This window comes from Silurus aristotelis (genome assembly GCF_946808225.1).
Source record: "Silurus aristotelis genome assembly, chromosome: 2".
NCBI lineage: Eukaryota > Metazoa > Chordata > Actinopteri > Siluriformes > Siluridae > Silurus > Silurus aristotelis.
Window position 1 is genome coordinate 16,416,103 of NC_139575.1, and position 22,026 is coordinate 16,438,128.

Sequence of the window (22,026 nt, forward strand, 5' to 3'; positions counted from 1 at the left end):
GTATTATTAATAGAAAAGTGAAATAGTGGTAAATCGATCACCCACTTGATGTCAATCACATCAGCATGATTGAGTGATCACTGACTCGTTCACAACAAGATGCACCAATAAAATGTTAAGTAATATCGCGTCAAAAATGCATTGATTGAGATGTGTGTCGATTTCATAATTATATCTAGCCAGTGGAATTTTACTAGGTGTCTGCCAGCAACGTGTCCCACTTTTGTAAAAGACAACCGAGCACATAAATAGCAACATTGTGCACACTCAGATTCTTTTTACTCTAGGGTTTTTAGCCACAGGGCACATTTTACTGAGAAACTGAGCCAGGTCGGGAATTTCCCAACCAACATTTAGCCAAATAATGACACATCTTACATAACAAATTCATAGTGCAACAGATTACAGGAGAAATGATTACAGTGGAATACCATAGTAGCAAACAATATAATAATAAGGGATTTTTTACACATTGTACACTTTCCAAATATAATTGAGGGAACAGAGTGCACATGCATAAAGCACCATTAATTATGCTTTTAATTTTGTTGTATATGTCATTATTAATGTTAATGCAGATGGTCCCCGAGTTTTTTATCGTACGATGGCGAAAGCGATAGGGCACAATTGTTTTACATTTTGCGCAGTGGACAAATGTAGCAGCTTTTGATCTTCCCTCCACTTGCTCGTCCACACGACCACTGCCACATACATATATACTGTATAGTTTATTCAGAAAGTGCTGTAAATTGCTCTGTTTGCTAAATTATATACTGTAGTTTGTTCAATTATTACTAATTTACAGTATACTACCCCATAATGATCACCATTTTGGATAGGCTAAGCCATGTCTCAACTTGCAATATTTTCAATCTACGATGGGGGCGTCAGAAAGCATCTGCTTCATAAGACGGGGACTGCTTGCATAAATGTGTGTGGCTTTGCACAATCAAAGCAATTTAGTAGTATTTACATTTAAATACGTAGTATAGTACAATGTCCATTGTGTACTTTTGTGCATGTGCACTGGTGAAGAAATGCCTGTTTTCTGGTGTATTTAACTGAAGGCATCATCATATAGCGATCCAAATAATATGAAAAATAAATGTATAAATAAAGGACATCGCATCACCAGAGAGTAAGTGTAAAGCTACAACTGTGCTGCCTTAATTGATAAGGACTTAACTGATGAGGAATATGTTTAGGCTGTATTTTGGCTGTTAATAAACCTTATGTGTGTACACTTGACCATTCCTACCTGATGCATGGTTTTTGACCTCCACACCCACAGCCCCATCAGCTCCTCCTCAGGATGTACAACTACATAGCCTTTCTTCTACCAGCATTAAGGTGAGTTGGGTGGCACCTCCTGCTGCCAGTCGCCATGGAAACATTGTGCGCTACTCCCTGGCCTATCAAGCTCCCTCAGGGGAGGACCAAGAGCGCCACGAGGTGACCGACATTCCTGCCAATGCCACCAGCTATGTGCTTGAGGGACTGGAGAAATGGACATTGTACCATGTGTGGGTTAAAGCCCATACTGATATTGGGCCAGGCCCTGAGAGCAGCAGTACCTGCATCCGGACGCAAGAGGATGGTACGCTTTATCAACCGCCTCAAAATCTCTTCACCTAATTTAAAAACTTCTAACTTCTCCCAAATCTTCCCAGCTTCCCAAGACTTATTAATAAACTATTCCAACTTTTGCAATTTTTTGTACCCTTCTATTCACTCCAAATCTTCTTCAATATCTTTTATTAAAATGAATAAGGCAGGAACTAATTAGAACTTTTTCTAATCTTGACTTTCAACTTCCATCAATTTTTCAAACCTTCTGCGTTTATGCCTTAGAACAGTTTCCCACCTTATTCTAACCTGCCCCAAGTCTTCAAAAAAAAAAGTCTTTCTACGTAACACCTTGTGACTTTCAAATGTCTTTTAAATCTTTCCAATTTCTCTGGAGATCCTTACAGCTCTACAAAATTCCAGAGCACCTGTTCTTCTGAACAATTTCTGGTTTTCGATTTTTTTTTTTTCTACTTAACTGGGTTGAAAACTCTTTGACCTTCTTTTTTAAATAGTAAAACATATAGTTGTCCCAGAGATCCTTTCAACAGATCCAACAGATTAAAATGTGTTATTCTGTCTTCGGGATCTTCCAGAAACTTTTTTTTTCTTTTTCCAGGGTGTCTTTAAACTTCTTTGGATCGCTCTTCTATTCCTAACTAATGTTCTATTATCTTGTTCTTAGCTTTGCTCCAGAACACTATACAGTTGATTTTTATAAAGCTGCCATGTTTTTGGTAACAGTGTGAAACACCATCTGTCAGTCTCTAGCAACAGACTTCCTGCTATTCTTAAGTGTCCAGTAATTAGTCTGAGTAAATAAGAGCGCTCTGGGTTCAAGGTTCAATCCTGAGCTTGGGGTACTGTCTGTGTGGAGTTACATAATATTTGTCTGTGGGTTTCCTCAGGGTTCTTAGGCTTCCTTATATCTCTGCAACTACATGGAAGTAAGATTGGGCTATGCAAAATCACCATTAATGTGCAAATAAATAAACTAGAAAGAGATGGAGAGGAAGAGGGAGATATGTGGTATGCAATCACACTTGTAAGGTACAATCCAATGACCCAACGACAGAATCCACTGGTGTGGGTGAAGGCAAGTCTTTTCTCGCTCTGCTGTAAAACATTACTAAAATGTTCAAAAATGTTTCATGAATTCATTTTTTTACTCTAATTTGACTACAATTTAACTACTTGCATTTATCTAATTAAGCAGGTCACGGTTATCGGTTGTGTTTTGTCTTTAATTGTAATAGATTATTCGAAGCATTCTATCCTTAATCATTCATTATGGACCCGGAGTCGTTTAGAGTCTTGTGCTTGGCCATATACAAATGCTCACCGACACAAACTTGCCAGTCTGAATCTTAGTCAGAGAATAGAACCGTTAACTTATATTTTTTACGTAGGCCGCTCAATGCTTTCTCATGCATAAAGAATAGTTGATTTAGCCACTTTGTTATAACTTGCTAAGCCAGCGAGCGCCAGAAATGAGCGAGTCCAGGACGTTGTGCTCTATACTCCGTCCGTTCATATGCTGCCTTCTGTATGTACTATACTGGTTAAGGTCCCCTGGTGGTCTAGTGGTTAGGATGCGGCGCTCTCATCACTGCGGCCCGAGTTTGATCCCCGGTCAGTGAACCAACCCCAGCCACTCTTAGTGCCGGTCCCAAGCCCGGATAAATGGGGAGGGTTGCGATAGGAAGGGCATCCAGCGTAACTGATTATAGATTTGCGTTAACACCACACTACATAATTTACTTGATATAAATTATTTCAGGAAATTATTAATAGGCAATAATTAATAAACAAATGTCAAATTTAGAACAAATAACAGAAGTAAGAAAAGGTTACACAACATCAGCATAAAAACTAATATATTTACAATAACGAATAATTTTTTTGTAAATTGCAAAGAGTCATCATATCTGGCAGTAGAGACACAGTTTAATCGGTTATCAGTGGTCGGTTTTGACAGTTTTTACCAGGCAATAATGTTATGAAAAGGTAGTGTTGCACCTGAATATGCTGCTATGTTTCTCACTGGAAGACGGGTGGACCTCTGTTACAAAAAATTTGTGTTGCACAATTTGGATCCGGCGCTTCACCGGGAGACCATGTAACGGTTTCTTTATATGCAATTGAAGTGTACAATGTGTATGGCCCCTTGGTATATTTCCATACCCATCTTCCGCATTTTGGAGGGTGTGTAAGTGTAGCCTGTTGCCCCAATTCAATGCAGGTGGGCCCCAACACTGTTCAGACATTTGGCATCCATGGGATTGCTGTAACTGTCTTGAAAAGAGGCATAACCAAAATACCACAGCTAATTTAATTATTCTTTGAACAGTTTACATTCAGACATGTTATCTTAGCATTTCTCTGATGGTCACATCCACACAGCTGTTACAAACAGCCTTAATTTCATATGGTCCATGTCATTAAGGGGAAACTGCATTTTGCTTTACAAAGACACGTATCATGACGATGTCTCCTTCTAAAAATTTGATTACAGAGTTTGAAATAAATTGTGCATCATTTGACAGATCTGACTGTTCAAAAGCTCTTGCAATTGTTTTAAAACAGTCTGTTGATTTGCAAGCATGAGGGGCCCCAAATCTGCTGGGGGAAATTTCTGGATTAATGGGTAGTTTCATTACCCTTCCAGTCATAAGTTTATACGGGCTGAAGCCCATAGCCTTTGATGGTGTTGCTCGCAATACAGTCAGAACTGTGGGCTTTTATGGTGCGATTTACACGTTCAACTATTCCAGATCTTTGTGGGTGGTATGGGATGTGGAACTTTTGCTTGATGTAAAATATTTTGCACACGTTTCTCATGACTTGTCTGGTAAAGTGAGTACCTTTGATCGGATTAAATTTAAATCAGTGCCCCCCAGAGAGGGATGATTTGGTTTATTATCACACACGCCACTGTGTCCGCTGTGTTATTGTGAGTGGGAATTAGAAAATGTATTAACATGTTTTTGGTACTGTTTAAGGTCTTTGGAAGTATCCTGTATTGCACTCACAGCAGGAACAAGTGTCTCGTTGCCCTGCCAACTGTCATCTTTTACTGCAGCTAATTTAGCCAGTTAGTCAACAATGTTATTGTTTGTTCATGTTCTTTAGGATGCTTGATGTGGGCATTTTAATTGATCTGATTGCAATTTCTCAAGCTCTTCATTGCTTGCATTGGTGCGTGCGATTTGCAGTCAAAGTCTTACAACAATGGTTTTCCCCCATTTTGGAGTACCTTGCTAAAATGTTGTTATTCCATTCTAGAGCCAGTCCTTCGTCGTATATACGAACTAGCTAATTTTTTTTTTTTATCAGTAAGGCAATAGTTCCATTACTTTCTTATCTACACTTAGCCTGAAAATCCATGCTCTTTTAATAATCTGATTATACCAGATTTCTCAGTCTCCTGTCTATCACTTGGGTATGCCGACCCGTTCTATAAATATGTCTATATGGAGTGCCTCTTTACTTTCCCCTCAAGACTTTCTAAGAGATAAAAAAAAGAAAGATTCAGCTTAAGACAGAGAAGGAAAAGCTCAAACAAAAAAATGCTCTGTTGTTGGATCTGTATTGTTGCGCTGAAAGATGCCATTAGCCTGAGACTCGGGGTCAACACTTTGTAAGGTACCACCCAATGGCCCAAAGACTGAATCCAGAAGAGGAATAGAACAGAATATAATTTATTTGTCACATATACATTACAACACCGTGAAATGTATTCTTTGCATATCCCAGCTTGTTTAGAAGCTGGGGTCAGAGCGCAGGGTCAGCCATGATACACCGCCCCTGAAGCACAGAGGGTTAAGAGCTTTGCTCAAGGGCCCAAAAGTGGCAGCTTGGCGATGCTTGGCGATACCGCGACTATTGTGGAATTGTTGGTTTTCACTAGGACATATTGTCCCTTTATGAAGGTCAGAAAATGTTTCAGCGCTACAAACACTGCCAACAGCTCCAAGTAGTTTATATGTTTTAGGAGTAGCTGTGGAGGCCGAACGCCATTCACAGCTCTGCCCATTAGGGTCGCTCCCCAGCCCACTAGAGACGCGTCCGTTGTCATAGTAAGTCTTGACGTCACCACCCCTGGGGATTTCCTGACCGAAACCACCGACGACTCTACTGCTGGGGGTCTGGCCAACCTCATCCCCTGAATCTCTAGTTTAGCGCACCCTTTTGCGAACGAGACATCAACTTCATGCAAACTGGTATAGCGGGCAGGACTTTCTCGTCATAGAGATCCCTTTAAGCTTCTTCCGCGTCCTGGGCAGCGGGCCAAGCTAGGCCTAGCTAAGCCACGGCTCGCCCAGGCAGTGGGGTCTCGACTGTTGGACTGGGAAAGGGACCACTGTCGTCCTCATCCTCGTCCTCCATATCCAATTCAAGGAGGTCAGAGTTAGCCCGAAGAGGTTTTTAAACAGAGGTGGCATGACCGGCGATTCGGCCTTCATCGAGTCCGCCCAGCTCGTGGTAGCTTGCAGCTGATGGTCAACAGCCGTGGATATCGCGGTAGCACCGGACATACATGGGTCTTGTTCGTTAGCCAGGGCCACTCTCAGCTGTCTCTCTAAAATTTTCACCGGCATTAATGCACAGTGAACACATGCTTGTGGGTCTGCTAGCGACGTTTAAGCGTGCTTCGGGCTCATGCAAGCGATGCACATAGTGTGAGGGTCCCTGCCCTAGATGGTTGCTCCACATGACTGAGTACAGAGAAAATCAAGACTCATCACAACACGTTAGTCTATCAATATTTGCAGGGTAGTTAGCCTTTCGAAGGCTTCGACTTGACACGTGAAGCCTTAGTTAGCTTGATGCCACTAATTCCCACCGTGTAATTTAGTACCCGATAGGAAGTAAAACGAATAGTGCGCCTTGACACGGATACTATACCAAGTTTTGTGATGTCGCTCAGCACGATCCTGTATGCTCGTTCTCGCATTCGGCGGCGGGATCCAATTACTGCAAAAAAAAAAAAAAAAAGAAAATATTTAAGCAAAAATACTTGACTGGGATTAGACAAGATGTCACAACTGGCCTTGTTACAGGTGAAGCCCGGACTGGAGAACTTTGCTAAAGCTAATGCCAGTCTGCTAGAAGTGCTTTGAGTGTAAAGGAGCGAGATAAAGGTTAGAAGTGCTGGAATGTAGAGGATTTGCTGAGAGAGCTTGATGTAGTCCATCACGAGAAGTAATCGCGAATGATATTGTAAGGGGGTTGTAAGGTGGAGCCTGATTTCAGGTCGACCTGTCTGTCAAGACAGACGTGGTGTCATAGGAGCTTCCGTAGTTGGTCATGCCCAAAGCGATTCCCATAGTGACACACCGAACAAAGTTAGAAAAACAACCAATTTTTACCATAATCTGACTTCAATTTCTAATAAAATTTTTTACTTTAAATTGCCTAATTAAAGCTGATCACCTTATCAGTTGTGTTTTGTTTAATTTTAATAGATTATTTTGAAGCATTCCATCTCTACAATTAATCGTTTATTATGGACCCATAGATCCTCTGCTCAGATTAGAAAGCTTGTTTTGTTGCATGGCATTTCTCAGGGTCTTACTTAATGAAGAGATCTGACCATCCTTACATACTGCAGGACTACAGCTGTGGGGTATATTGTGTGAGATATCTAGAATTAGTGAGCATAAGTTGAAAGGTCAGAGGCAAGCACACTCACTGTCATGTGAATGGCATCAGGTGCAAGTGTGTGTTTGTGTATTAATGCTGCTTTCGCTGTATATTCTGCACTTTGGCTGACAGCTGAATTTACAACGAAGCATGAGTTCCATGTTCTCTCTCTGCCCACATCTCCATGGCTTTATTTCTTTCTCTCCTCCTTACATTTCCCTCTTGATTCTCGATGCATATTCTGCAGGCAGAGCATTTTTCACACCACTCAAGCAATGAGGCTGAACTGCTTAAACACACCTGCATTGATTCATCCTGCCTCTCACTTTTGCCTGCAGTATGTCACTTTTTCTCCATCACTTGCACCATCTGTCTATCTTTTCATGTTGCTGCTTGTCATACACTGTTGATCTTTATTTTTCAAGTGTCTAGCATTTTAACATCTATGTTCCTAACGTAACTCTTCACTGTTGCCATGTCTATTTTTTTTTAAATAGTTTTTTTATAATAGTTTTACTCAGCTGAAACACACAGGACTTTTTTTTTTTTTTAGCAAGGAGCTAGAGCAAATCTTGTTTCAGAAATTAATTAGCTTGTGTGAGTAAAAAAACAAAAAAAAGCATATGTTAATTGAAAAGGAAAAAGAAAAAGCGGCGAGTAAAGGACCACAATGGGGCATAGAGGTGAGACTAGAAAATGTTTGCATATGTGTGTGTATGCATGAATCAGCCTGATGGGTAGGTAAATGAAAGAAAAATGAACTAAAAATTCATTGTCCTGTCCACATGAGCACACACCATATTAGTGTGTTTGTGCACAAGCCCCACCCAATTCCATTTCCCTTTTAACTAAACCTTGACTGCTATCAGCAGGCACACACACATCAAGCTAAATCATTCCAATATAAAGTCATATAAACAAACACACACTGCAGTCTAGTTGTTAATGCCATAGTGATCTCAAAGCGCTGAGCTCTTTAACCTCTCACATTGCTTGCTCTGCCTCCTCCTCTATTGACCAGCATTAACACCTACATTGCTGCTGATCCGCCTTATCGACAACAGATCTGTATTTGTCTCCAACTCACATAGAAGCTGTGAGAAAGTGAGTGTGTGTGTATTCGCGAGAGCACAAGCTCGCCTCTACAATAGCTTATAATAAGTGTGAGAATGTATGCTCGCCATCTCACACTTAAAATGACCCACAAGTAAAATGCAGTCTATAGACACAGCAGATGTCACTTATATGCAAATAGGTAGGTTTGTAAATAGATACATAGATAAGTACATAAACTCTATAGAAATAAAAGTATTGGGACACCTGACTTTTCCAGCCATGTTTTTTTTTTTTTCCTTAAGCAGTTACTACAAAATTGGAGGCTCACAATTCTATAGACCCAAACCTGTTCCAGCATGACAATGCCCCTGTGTACATAGTGAGCACCATGAGGACATGGCATACATGAGTTGGTTTGGTAGATCTTGAGTGGACTGCTGCAGAGCTCTGACGTCCACCCTTTTGAACATCTTTGGGATGAATTGAAATGCTGACTGTATTCCTGGCCTCCTCACTCAACATCAGTACCTGCCTTTACCAACACCCTTGTGGCTGAATGAGCACAAATCTCCACAAGCACACTCCAGAATCTAGTAGAACATCTTCCTTGAAGAGTGGAGGTTATTATGAAAGCAATTGGGCATTTAATGTGAAATGGGATGTTCAAAACATCAAGACGAATCTTCTGGTCAGGTGTCCCCGGTTGCCTATTTTGGTTTAAAATCTGACCTTTTCTACAAAGGTCAGATTTTATATATATATGCAATTAAATATAGAATAATGAAAAGTTCTGAAATGTGTGTAAATATTTCCGAGATTCTACTCTTTACTTAAGTTATTTCTGCTAATATCTTTTTTTGTAATGTTAAATGTATAAAATTACAAAACAGTAGTTTTACTAGTAGTCTCACTTTTGGACCCCTCTGTACATAAACAAACATCATTAGTGGTCTTTGGATCGTTGCCCCATGTTGAAACATGGCGCTAATTTAATTATGTGTGCAGCATTATGTCTCTATCTCGGGCAAATGGGAAATCTATCAACGTTTATTTTGTGCAATCATTTTTTTTCTTTTTCCCTTAATTGTTGCCAATAATTGAAGTTGACTGTGGACAGACAAGCAGCAAATAGACAGATACACACATGGATGAATTGATAGATGTGTGGGCTAACTCTCAGTCTTTGTTACAGTGCCTGGAGCTCCTCCACGCAGGGTGGAAGTGGATGCAGTGAACTCTACTGCACTCCATGTGTCCTGGAAGCCTCCTCTGGTGCAGAAGCAGCACGGAGAGATCCGCGGTTACCAGGTGGTCTACTCCCGTGTGGAGGACGGAGAGCCTCGAGGCCAGCCCACTATTCTGGACATAGCACTGCCTGATGCTCAGGTAACACATACAATGGTTAGGAATAGTCCAAAATGTCTTCTAGTGCACAAAATACTATGCTACGGAGTCTTTTATGTTACTGATGATGTTTTTTTTATTTGTTTTGTATATTTAGCACAGTGGATTGTGTGGAACATGCTTACAGGGGATTTATTATTATGAGGTCTTTATGCCTAAACAAGGCGTATAATTTGTGATTTGTTTGGCGGTCGAGACACGGTGTGACTTTTTTGTTTTGTACTTACACTGCCAGTAATTACTATACTTATACTAAACCAGTTGTTTACTATGTTGTGTACAGGTTAAGTCACTGTAGTCAGAGTTGTGTGTTCTCTGTTGTATTATGCACTCCAGGTAACATGTTCACACTGAGATATTCTGAGGTATAGATTATGTGCTAGAGCCAGTGCAAAAAAAAATTCCCCTTAGTAGTCTTGGCCTGATTTACAATCTGCGTCTATTGCGATGTGCAATTTGCAAAAAAACAAAAAAACGACAGCTGCACCGTGGCTTATTTGTGGAACAACAATAACACTGCTGGTTAAGTCATCTTGCACTGAACACAATCGATCACTGTCATCTTTAACATCATTTCCTTTCAGCACAAAACAGTTTACTGAGTTTCTTGTTCTCTCACGTCTCAGTCCAGCAATATTGTTTACATCACGTGCACTTTAACTTTGACTAACTTCATTACGGGGAAAAAAAAGTTAGTGTTTAATTCAAGTGAACCAAATTTAATAATATCGTAAAATAACTCCTGTATAGAGTTTGAGCCACGGCTCACTGCGATTATTTTATCTTCACTGTCTTCACCTTAATCTCCTCTCTATCTCTCTCCCCCTCCCTCTATCTTTCTGAAAGGTCATGCTAGTCATCTGTGTGCTGTTCTGCTCATCTCGTTTTGTTTTCCCATCTTACTGCGGCAGATAAAACTCTCACCTCCCATTTCCACCAGCATCTGCATTCCTCTCTTATCTGTGTATGCAAAGAAAATGCCTTGCACACACACACACACACACACACACACACGCGGTCATGCTTACTATGGAGTGATTTTGTTTTGGACCTGGGCGGAGTTTACATTCTTCACTAGTGGACGAGACGTGATCGAACCTGCATGCACAATAGTTCACACACACTCAAAAACTCGCACATCTCTGCACTTTTTTACTGTCTTCATCAATCTCCATTGGTTATTCACTCTCTCTCTGGTTTTTCTTTCTTCCATTCTTCTGTCACTCCCTCATTTGTTTTTCTTTTTTTTCCCCCATCTTTTTGTCTATTTCTTTTGTTTATTTGTCTTTTTTGTTCTTCCTCTCACTTATTCAAAGTAAATGTTTTCTCTCTCACGTTTTTTTTTCTCTTTGTCACTTTCTTTGTTTCTCTTCCCCATCTGTCTTAATTGATTATTCACTGTCTCTCCAGTATCTCTTACACCCTCACTCTCATTCTCTCCTTTCTTGATGTCTCCTAATAATTTATTTACATTGTTTATAAATTGTTTCCTCGTCCTCAAGGTTTCTGCTTCACTCTTCCTCCTCTCATTTTTCTGAAATGATCTCACGTGGATTTAAATGTTTCACAGCGTAGGGGAACATGCCATGTTTCTGCGTCATGCCCACTTGCTCCGTCTTCGCTTCTGTTTAACAGGCACGTTTTCATTCATTAGGTCTGCACAGGAATCGATGTATAGCTGCATTCTGTTGTCTGTATTGAGAAGCCAGATGAACTGTGCTTGGTAAGAGAGAGAGAGAGAGAGAGAGAGTGATGGAGAGATGATGTAAATTTGGGACAGCCTGTGTCACAAATCTGTATGACTGATTGGCCATGTCATGTTTTGTCAGGTTGGTGTCCTTGTCTAGTAAAAGAGAAGTAGGTATAATCCATATTTTTTTGCCAAACTCTCCCTTGTGAATAGTGACGATCATGTCACTGTTGCTCACAAGCTCTAAAACAGAAACTAAGACTAAGATTTAAATAGAAGCAAAGCTTGTATTTCTTACATATACAGCAATCCTTCACGCAACCATTCACATACTTACAGCTGATAGACAGCATTAAAATGGCACACCTTGCTTAGTCCAATTCTAACTAAACTAATCTTTTTTTAACATAAACAACTTGTAACATTATATGTGATACTATAAGTGTATATATGTGTATATACACTTATAGTATATATGTGTATATATGATGTGTGTGTATATACTTTAGATTTCATCTGATGTCTAACATGGGAGAAAATGTATGGGTAAAGTGGCCATTTTATCTGCCATCCACTTTCCATCTGCTTTAGTTTTCCATTATCAGACTCTAAGGGTAACTTACACCTTAGAGAAATCCTGGGCTGCAGACCTGCATCAAAAGTGAGAAAGATAAGTGTATAAATCATGGCTGACCCAGTACACCTTCCACATCATCCTTTTTTAAAGTGCTTGGGTAGAGTTCCTGCGTGTAACCATGATTTAAAGCTTTATTGACTGTAGCCAAAAAAATGGGATTGGACTATATTGAGCACCTGGAAGTAAATAAGTAAACAGTTGATGGGGTTAAGACTGAAAACTGATATTGCCTTAAAATGTAAATTTCAACAACTGGAACTTGCAAAGTGTGTGTAGTTTTGGGGGGTGGGGGGGGGCTCAACTATAATTCCACATAAATCAGAACCATAAAATCTGCAATTAAATTTAGTTACGAAAGTTAAAGTTAACTTTGTATTCCAATCTCCTTCTGTCCAATTAACAGTTCCAAAACCCACTCATACATTTAGATGAGGAGGATCTAAGTTTATAAAGCAAGATGAGGAGGGTTAATCAGTGACTGTGACCTAAGGTTAGAGAACTAAACAGAGTAGTTAAAATCTTAAAACGTGGGTCTAATCCATACCTGTTAAGCTAACCATAAATAAAATATGGAGATGGGTGGATTATTTTGTTGTTTTTGTCAATTAGCAGTTAGAATTTGTATTTATATGATTTACATTCCTGGCAGGTTAACTATAATAATGCCTTACAAAAAATTATGAAATAAACAACTATGTTATCAGAGTCAGCAAATAAAGCCCAAAAGCTGCATCTATATTTACATGGGAAAATCGTGTATTTAAAGATGAGTTACACAGATGCTTCTTTGAGTTTTCTGAGCTCCCAATTCTGAATATTCAAATGACCATATGGCAAGCCTTTTCGTGTGAAGGAATGTTTTAAACCGTAATTTTTCAAAGACATCGAAGCCATTGCCATTAACCCAAAACAATATTTAATGCTATTTCACCACAAAATAACCTTCATTTAATAAAGAAAGCTGGGTATAAAATGTGAGAAAAATAATAAGAAAAATGATTTACATAGTTAGTAAGAATCAGTTAAAGTATGAAAAAGCAAAAATTTGTAATAAAATGATAATTAAAAAAATATATAAGCGTTGAAATAAGCAAACATAAACTATTGTCAATTAACAAAATATTGCCATTTAATTACATATTAATAAAAGTTTATTTGTATATTATTTTTTAACAATGGACATTGTTTCAGCTTTACCTAATTAAACAGATTGCAAATATACATTTCTCGTCAAAAAAATGTATCCCTATACGTTCATTCCTATTGAGCGTCACTTATTGCGACAATGGCAAGAAAAAAATTTACTGAGATGTTCTATGGAAGAAAGCCTGAGAGGAACCAGACTCAAAAATGTACATTCATTATAGTTCCATCATTGTCAGGGTTATAAACTTTTCATTGATAGACATTTACAAAACCTGTTAATGGCAGTAGTCCAAAGACATCTTCATGGTTCTTGAGTGTAACCTTCCACAGGCACCTCGTTGACCTCTAGGCTGTACATGTGGCGCTGTCCTCAGCAGCTGTAAGTGGTTTCCAATAAACTCTAATGCTGCAATAATCTGATTTGTAATGATCAAAAATATCACCGAACTTGCTTTAATTTAATATAGCTTCTACCCAAATTATTTGGCAACTTTCTATTATTTTGGGCCAAAATAATAGGTCATAAAAGTAGTATGTCCTGGATGTAGGATATTTTGTTTCATCATGCTTTAATAAACTATTTTGAGTTGGCAAATAAATAAAAAATTATGAAAATATGTTAATTTGGTGTGTTGATGTATAAATAAAATGTGCTGACAGTTGAAAGGATAAGCTGACCGAAGCCGAGCGTCATATGCTTGCAGCTCACTTTCAATTCTTCTTATGCCTCTGAGTACAGTCTCCCCTGATGTCCTCTGTGCATTAAAAAATTTAATGGACTTTCAATGGGTGATACAATTAAATCAATGATATTATTTTACTGTATCTGTTTAATATTGGCCTCAGACATCTTTTTATTTGATTTTCTTTAGCTCGAAAAACATTTCAGCATAAACTTTTTTGGTTAAATTGCACTTTCTATTACACTGTGACTAATCTGTTCAGTTAAACATCATCATGTGTATGCGACTCTCATCCAATGTCTGTAAGAGTCTGTACTTACACAAGTCTAATAAGTCCTCCATACACGTTTAACCCATAATTAATATATTATATTAATTATAAATATATAATTTGAAATAATTTTAATTAATATATAACAATAATAATAATAACAATAATACTCATATAATTAACTGTAAATTTGTATCTGTACCCTGCTAATTATAATAGCATCATCCATTCTTTAATGCATATTTATATTTTAGGCCAGAGCATTTATGGCTTTTATATCGCTGGAATTATACCTGCAATTCTAAAAACAGTTTTTTGTACATCTTGTACTGAATGCAAAAATCCCTCTATTCTTGTATTTAATCAGTGCAGCATTTTCAAAGACTTTGGTGTGTTTTTGTTTGTAATAAATATAACTACTTATGAATGACTTATTTGGCACTTATGGACAAATCTCAGAAAAGTTTATAAAAAAGAATCACATCCGAATCACAACTCCGAAGTTGACATTAAAAAAAGCTTTATTCGCAATTATGAAGTAAAAGTGAACAAAGTAAACAAGCTTTATTTACAATATATTTTTTATATTTAGATTTTTTTTATTAAATGTATTAATTTATTATAATAATTATTCAGAGCACATGCATCTTCCATCCCTCTTGGATATCTTTACTGACATGATTGAAGGATGTGCATATCATTGTTAAGGTATAGGCAGTACAGTACAGTACAGTCTCTCTCTCTCTCTCTCTCTCTCTCTCTCTCTCTCTCACTCTATTCTTATTTTTATATTTTTTCTCTCTCTCTATCTGTCTGTCTCCTCCTGTGATATGGAGATTAATGAGCTGTGACTGTGATATCACTCCAGGCAGATAAATCTCACACATGATGGCTGCGGTTAACGCCATGCTGGTTAGAGTCTCTCCATATCGGGCTTGTCCCAATCTGACTTGCCTTGCTCGGCCTGCCTAAGATGAAAGAGACTGTTTAACTCCTCAAAACTAATTAAAGGGAGTAGTGGCCCATAAGTTTTAAATGAGAGGCAGACTTTCTTCTGCTTTATCTCTCTTTAAAAGAGATTTTAAAAAAAGCAAGATAATTCCTATCTGCAGTTCTTCCAACCCATTTCCCCTGTAGACTCAGCATGACGGCTGCACTCTCAGTCTTGGCTGTGTGCTGCAATGTCAGGCAGCTGGAAGCATCAGGAAATGTTGTAGAATTTGTTATATTTCAGACGCAATCAAAGGCAAAGCTAGAAGCAAGACATATTAAGAAATTCGGCTGCCAAAATAGAGAGGAAGTGGTGGCTCCAGCGGTTAAGGCGCTGGGTTACCGATCGGAAGGTCGGGGGTTCAAGCCCCGGTATCGCCAAGCTTCCACTCTTGGGCCCTTGAGCAAGGCTCTTAACCCTCTATGGTCCAGGGGACCCTTGAGAAAAAATAAACCAAGGGCCGTGACGTCGGAGCGACGTCTTCCCGTGGGCTCACCACCTGCAGGAGGGACCGTAAGGGACCGGTGCTGAGAGGATTGGGCAGCAGTCGAAGGCGGGGGACTTGACACCCCGATCCCTGACCACGGAGAAGTGTCTGGGGAATCTGCTTAGACTGCTGCCCCCGCGACCCGAATTACGGATAAGCGGGAGAAGATGAAATGAAATGATGATGAAAAGGCTGCCAAAATAGCAAATGTTTACTTTGCCTACTACATGAACCTCCAGACTAAACACAGACACTAAAATACTGTATTAATACCTGTTCAGTGTCTTCCTATGCAATATTAATACTTGTTCTTGCCTCATTTGCCTGTATTATCCGACAGATAGATAGCTAGATAACTTTATTCATCCCCAAAGGCAATTCACTCATTACATTAGTACTTAGACTTTGAATACTTTAAATGAAATAAAATATATGGTAGTGCAGTTGGGTGTAAACATTGTAGATATAAGCAGTAGACTTGAGTGAAATTAATGTGGCAGTGCAGCGCAAATCTTGTCAACACTGGAAAAAAAGAACTATTCAAGTTCTACTATCGGTCATTAGCTCCTTCAATGAGCTAGTTCCAAGACTGGCTCAGTGCAAAATATTGCTCAAACACAGTGATGAGCTGCTGCACCTTGAGAATGCTGTCGTTACAAACGACCTCCTATAAGGATCCTTTTTACAGCAGAGCTGAAAGACACTTCTACTAAAGAAGCTCCACTGTTCAACCAGTAGGTCATGGAGGTGATGCTGTTTATTGATCAGAATGGCTACTGAGTGGGCTCATTTCCTGCACCACCTCAGTTTTACGACTTTAGGATAAGGGGTTAGAGGTGTATGATTACTTTAAAATGTATAATGAATACCATTTACCAGGCATGTCCGCAAAAATAATATACTGAATAATAGAATAATATACTGAAATCATGGCGTGTTGCTATCAGTGCGTTTGCTGACAAATGCACACAGAGAGTTGGACTGACATTTTCTCTGTTCTTCTTCCTCCAGGAGGGCTTCATCACAGGGCTGCAGGCAGAAACATCATACTCGGTTACCGTGGCAGCGTACACAACTAAAGGTGATGGGGCTCGGAGTAAAGCCAAGGTGGTAACCACTACTGGGGCAGGTAAGAGTGTTTTTGTGTAAAATATACCAGTGAATTATTACACAGCTTTAGCTATTGTTGGATGAGGTATTTGCAGCATATTATTAAGGACACTGTCCTTTTGTGGTTTAATATTTTAATAGTTTTAATTTCACTTACCGTTATTGCAATGCCAATGATCTCAAAAGAAGGATTGCTTATATAAAGGTAACATGGGTTCTTACTAGTAGTTATGCTCTGTGAATGAACGTAATCATTTTTTGCTAACTATCCATTTGAAGTATTCACTTCATTACATCTTTGTTTTATTACTTTAATAAAATACGCTGTATGTGTGCATATAGTGTATATACAACTCCATTGCGGTCCTCTTTTTTGCCTCTTTCTCTCAGTGCCAGGTAAGCCCACTATGATCATCAGCACCACAGTGGGTAATACAGCTCTGATTCAGTGGCAGCCTCCAAAAGAGACGTTCGGTGAGCTGCTGGGCTTTAGACTGCAGTATAAACGCCAGGATGACAATGATAACGATGACAAATATGACAGTGACGAAGGCTCGTTCATCACACGCCACTTCATGCGCACCGATGACCACTTCACCGTCACCGGCCTGCTCAAGGGCTCCACTTACAGCTTCAGACTGAGCGCCAAGAATCGAGCAGGCCATGGAGAGGAGCACATCAAAGAGGTTGTATGAGTCACAGTGAACATTTGGCTTTGAGTACCAATAATGCATTCCAGTAATTTTATTACAATGCATCTGTAGTGTTTTATATTGTCCTCATCCCATTCCGTTTGTTTGAATTGTGGTTGCAAACATCCATTCATGACTAGTTTGGATAAGAAGCAGAACTAGAAGATCTAAAGCTTCTAATGCTGAATTAAGCATGAATTATGTACCGTGCTATGTGCTAGACTTTAGATGAAGTTCTTTATATTATTATTAAAAAAAAAAAAATTCCCTCTGTTTTTGCATGTCAAAGTAAATGTGCACATATTAATTAAATATTAATTAATGAAGTTGTGATGGAGGAATGAATTACCATAAGACCACGCTTTCTGTTTATGTCATCAGTTTGATTAATCATTTTACTGAAGATCTCATTTTAAGTATTGCGTTGCGCTGAAATTGAAAGAGTTGCTGAAATTGCAGCTCTGTGTCAGGAATGTATATAGGAAATGTAGAATCACTGATTGCTTTGTCACTGGCTGGTCCAAACTAACTTGTTCTAGTGCTTGGGGTAAAACTACTGGAAAACAGCTAGGAGGGAATTTTAGCTTCTCTATCCAGGAACCCTGTAAAGGCAATCGATTAACCAAAGTGTGGGTGATTTGGCTTTGGGGAGAAATTTCACCACACTGAACAGCAATGTATGTAGGGTGAGCTTCTCAACATATACAAGTAGTTCTTCAGTATTTTGTGATTACCATGAAAAAAGGTCCGTTTTAGTTTGACTTGTGAAGTTTTACAAAGAAGTCACTATAAAGTGAGCTTTTAAATGCCTTCAGCTCAAGCCCACAACCGATATAAGCAGAAAAGTGGCAGACTTTTGCTCTCTGCAAAATAGCCTGCAGGTTTATGAGACTCCAATAATGCAGTGATGCACTGCTATGGCATGTGATCTGTGGTTTGATTGCTGAATTAGATTAGACAGTAAGGCTAGTAGGAAATTGACCTAGTACAGGGCCCCTCTCTGCCAGGGAAAACCAAAATAGATAGTCAGTTTGGCATTGGTGAAGAGGTCCATCTGTGCCTTGCCTGCCACACTTTTCCCAGATCTGGAACACCCATTCTGGGTGCAGATGCCAATCTCCCAGGCATAGAACTCCACAGTGTGTCCTGTTGAAGCTCTGGTTTGCAGTACTAGCGATCTACTCAAGTATGTTTTGTAGAACCCCTTGTTCTTAATTGCAAAGTTTTTCTAGATTGATTTATTATATTTACATTTATAAGTTGCATCTTATAAGAATCCTGCAATGCATTTTTATATGTTCTGCTTTGCTAAAGGGTACAAAATACTAGAGGGTTTAAAAGTCTGGACAAAACCATACCACTTCATTTATTTAGGACTCTTAGACTTTGTAAGTGTAGCGTTTTACCTTCTAAATGTTTTCAATTTAGGTCACAACCCCTGAGGACACACCCAGTGGTTACCCGCAAAACCTAAGTGTGGTGGGATTGAGCTCCACCTCGACAACTCTGGCATGGGCACCACCACCACTGGTGCAAAGAAACGGCAAAATTGTGCACTATGATGTTGTGTACCGTGACATCAACAGTGTAAAGAATCAAACCAACAGTACGACAGAGACACGCATGAGCATCAGCGGCCTGAATCCTGACACCACATATGACATTAGAGTGAGAGCCTTCACCAGAAAAGGACCGGGACCTTTTAGCCCCAGCATTCAAAGCAGGACCATGGCCACATCTGTGCCTGGTGAGACACACACACACACACACACACACACACACACACATAGAGACACAGTTATTAATATTGAGCAGAACAGATGGTGTTAGCTCAAACACTGTGGCATGACAGACACTGCTTGACCTTACAGACACCTACTGCGCCCGCACACCCACACGTACACCTGTATACAGCCCAAACGGCAGACGGATATAAAAAAGCTTTCTCTTCTCTGTCCTTTATTTATGATGCCATGGCCATTTAAAAATACTAATTTTTGAGTGGCTGGCAGGTGTCCATTTACACCATTGGGCACTGACTAGACGTATTTAGAGCCACACTGCACATAACTGGTATTAGGAATATAGACATAAGATTCATGTATTAATATGTATTTGATATGATTGATATTGAGCCTACTGCTATGTCGGGACTAGAAAGTTGAACACAAAATACACCCAATATTATTATTATTATTTTTATTATTATTATTTTCAAAAATAATGAACTTCTTATAGTTATTTTTAAGCAGGTCAAACAAAGTGCTTTACAGAGAGTGCGAAAAGGATAAAACAATAAAAGAATGAAGCCGCAATAAGAGGAAACTGAAACAACTGTAGAATAAAACCCTGAGGTAACAGTTAACTAATTAAAAAAAACAATAACAAGTAAATTGGTTTTAAGTGAATATCACAGAAGATCACCAGACTGCAACTTCCAGGAATGACAACCATCCATTTATTTCATGAAGGTCTTCGCTTTGGTGTAAGTCAGAGTTTGAACATGCTGTATGCCGCAGGCAGCGACTTTTCCCTCGGACCAGGTGACAGGAAATCTTTAGCCCTTAATAAACCAGCCTTATTAAGAGGCTTTCCAGTGTCATTGTTATAATACTGATAATTGTAATACCAAGCAGGACCAGCAGACTAGGGACCTCATTACACCAAACACTCCCAATAAACCTGGAGACTGCACCAAGAAACTGCGCAGGGAGCAACTGATGTCACTTTTTACGCTTGGCTGAAAAACAGTTTTAATGTTGCTGTATGTCAAAATAATTTGCCCCAACATTGTTTAAAATCATGCTGTAAAATGTAGGGTGCATTTCCCCAATTAAACAAGACAGGATGCCACTTTAGGATTTGAATACATATTTTATTTCATAAGTGCTTGCTCAAAATAAATAGGTGTGCATGTGTGTGTGTCCATGTCCGAAAAAGGGTTTCAAGTACTCACTTTTTCTATTTAACAGAATTTGCCAAAAACTTTGGGGTAAAAGCAGCAACAAAGACCTCAGTACTGCTGACATGGGAGGTGCCCGAAACTTACAAGCCTCAAGTGCCTTTTAAGGTAACTAATGCTATCACACACACACACACACTTGGACACAAACAACATCTCACCTATGCAAAAGTTGCACAGTAAAAACAACCAAGTACCACATTCAGTTTATACTCTACACACACATCAGCTCCACAAGCAACAAGAAAACAGCACAACAAAGCCAATGACCGGAAATGAAACACACACACAGAGATACATGCACACAAACACGCATGCACTCAAAGTTAATGTGTATAAGCTGTAATACACCCACATACAGTTGTAAAAGAGCAAGTTGAATCAGTTGAGTGAGTTGAATCAGGTGTTAAAAAAAAGAATAGTAAAAAAAAAAAAGAAAGCTAATACAAGACCAGGTACCACTAGGATGAGACAGCTCTGAACTCGTGTGTGTGTGTGTGTGTGTGTGTGTGTGTGTGTGTGTGTGTGTGTGTGTGTGTGTGTGTGTGTGTGTGTGTGTGGTGTAAGTCAATGAAGTAGTAAAAAAGAAAAATGAGTGAGAGAAGACATGCTTATATACAACACATCTCCAACATCCATGAGTTCATGTGAGCGCCCTCTTCTGCCTGATTGTGTACAAACAGCAGAGTGATAATTAGAGAAAGGCAGAGGCAGACTGAGGTATGCACGAAAAGGGAAGGGAAATTAAAGGGAAAACACATAAAGAGATGCCAAAAGAGAGACATAGACATTTGGCTAGAAATAATGGAACACGGAGACAAGGATATACATAGAAATTCACTTATAGGCACTGCCAAAGGTACATGGAAAACATTCCATCTCTTGCATATGTCTTGCATAAGTCTTGGATATAATTGTGACATGTATTATGCAGTACCCATAGCCTCAAGTTCATCAACAAACAAATATATACCTCCTTACCAATAGTGTGGCTTCATATTTGGATGCACATGCAGCCCCAGTACATGAGTTCATTTAATCTGCTGCAGGACTTGTGGAAAAAGCCGCAATAGTGTGCTAGTGTTCATTTAATTTCATTTTTATATCCTTTCAACTCAAGTGTTGCTCATGTAGCCACATCACCTGCAGTGTTTACCAGAGTTGGTGTATCTGTGTTAACGTGAGCGCCCTCCTCTGGCAGATCCTTTATAACCAGCAGAGCGTGGAGGTGCAGGGCGATCTGCGGAGGAAACTGATCACCCGTCTTCAGCCCGACACAGAGTACTCATTCGTTCTGATGAACAGAGGCAGCAGCGCCGGAGGACTTCAGCAGCAGGTGTCCATCCGCACAGCCCCGGATCTGCTCGATAAAAAGCCCAGCCGCTCAGCCCATGAGTCTGCAGTGGGTGGAAGAGTAACACTAACATTGCCCACAGTGACAGCCAGCGCCTCTGCACGTGTCAGGTCTGCACCATTCACCCGCTATAAGATGCACAGAAACATGGGCTTTCAGAGAGTGATAAATTTTCTATAGCCTTTTTACGCACAGCTTTATTTCAGATGATTTATACCAGTGTTTGGTGTCTGCTCCAGCCTGAGCTCAGAAGCCTTTGGTCTAGGACAGTGCAGGGATTTGAGATGATGCAGTGGTCTGGGTACCGAGAGACGACAATAGAATCTGCAAT

The 22,026-nt window shown here is 39.5% G+C and overlaps 1 protein-coding gene across 17 annotated transcripts in view; it reads left to right on the forward strand.

The window, feature by feature from the left end:
* ptprfa (protein tyrosine phosphatase receptor type Fa) overlaps positions 1–22,026 on the forward strand; it is a 216,177-nt gene that overhangs the window by 153,040 nt on the left and 41,111 nt on the right. For 11 of the 17 annotated variants that reach the window (XM_083568484.1, XM_083568488.1, XM_083568476.1 and 8 more), the window contains 7 exons: positions 1,292–1,597; positions 9,461–9,654; positions 16,589–16,706; positions 17,078–17,373; positions 18,808–19,126; positions 20,352–20,449; positions 21,543–21,805. In XM_083568484.1, the coding sequence (XP_083424610.1) occupies positions 1,292–1,597; positions 9,461–9,654; positions 16,589–16,706; positions 17,078–17,373; positions 18,808–19,126; positions 20,352–20,449; positions 21,543–21,805 (1,594 nt within the window). The remainder of the gene's footprint in view (positions 1–1,291; positions 1,598–9,460; positions 9,655–16,588; positions 16,707–17,077; positions 17,374–18,807; positions 19,127–20,351; positions 20,450–21,542; positions 21,806–22,026) is intronic. The other 6 variants (XM_083568478.1, XM_083568482.1, XM_083568479.1 and 3 more) reach the window with 1 other exon arrangement.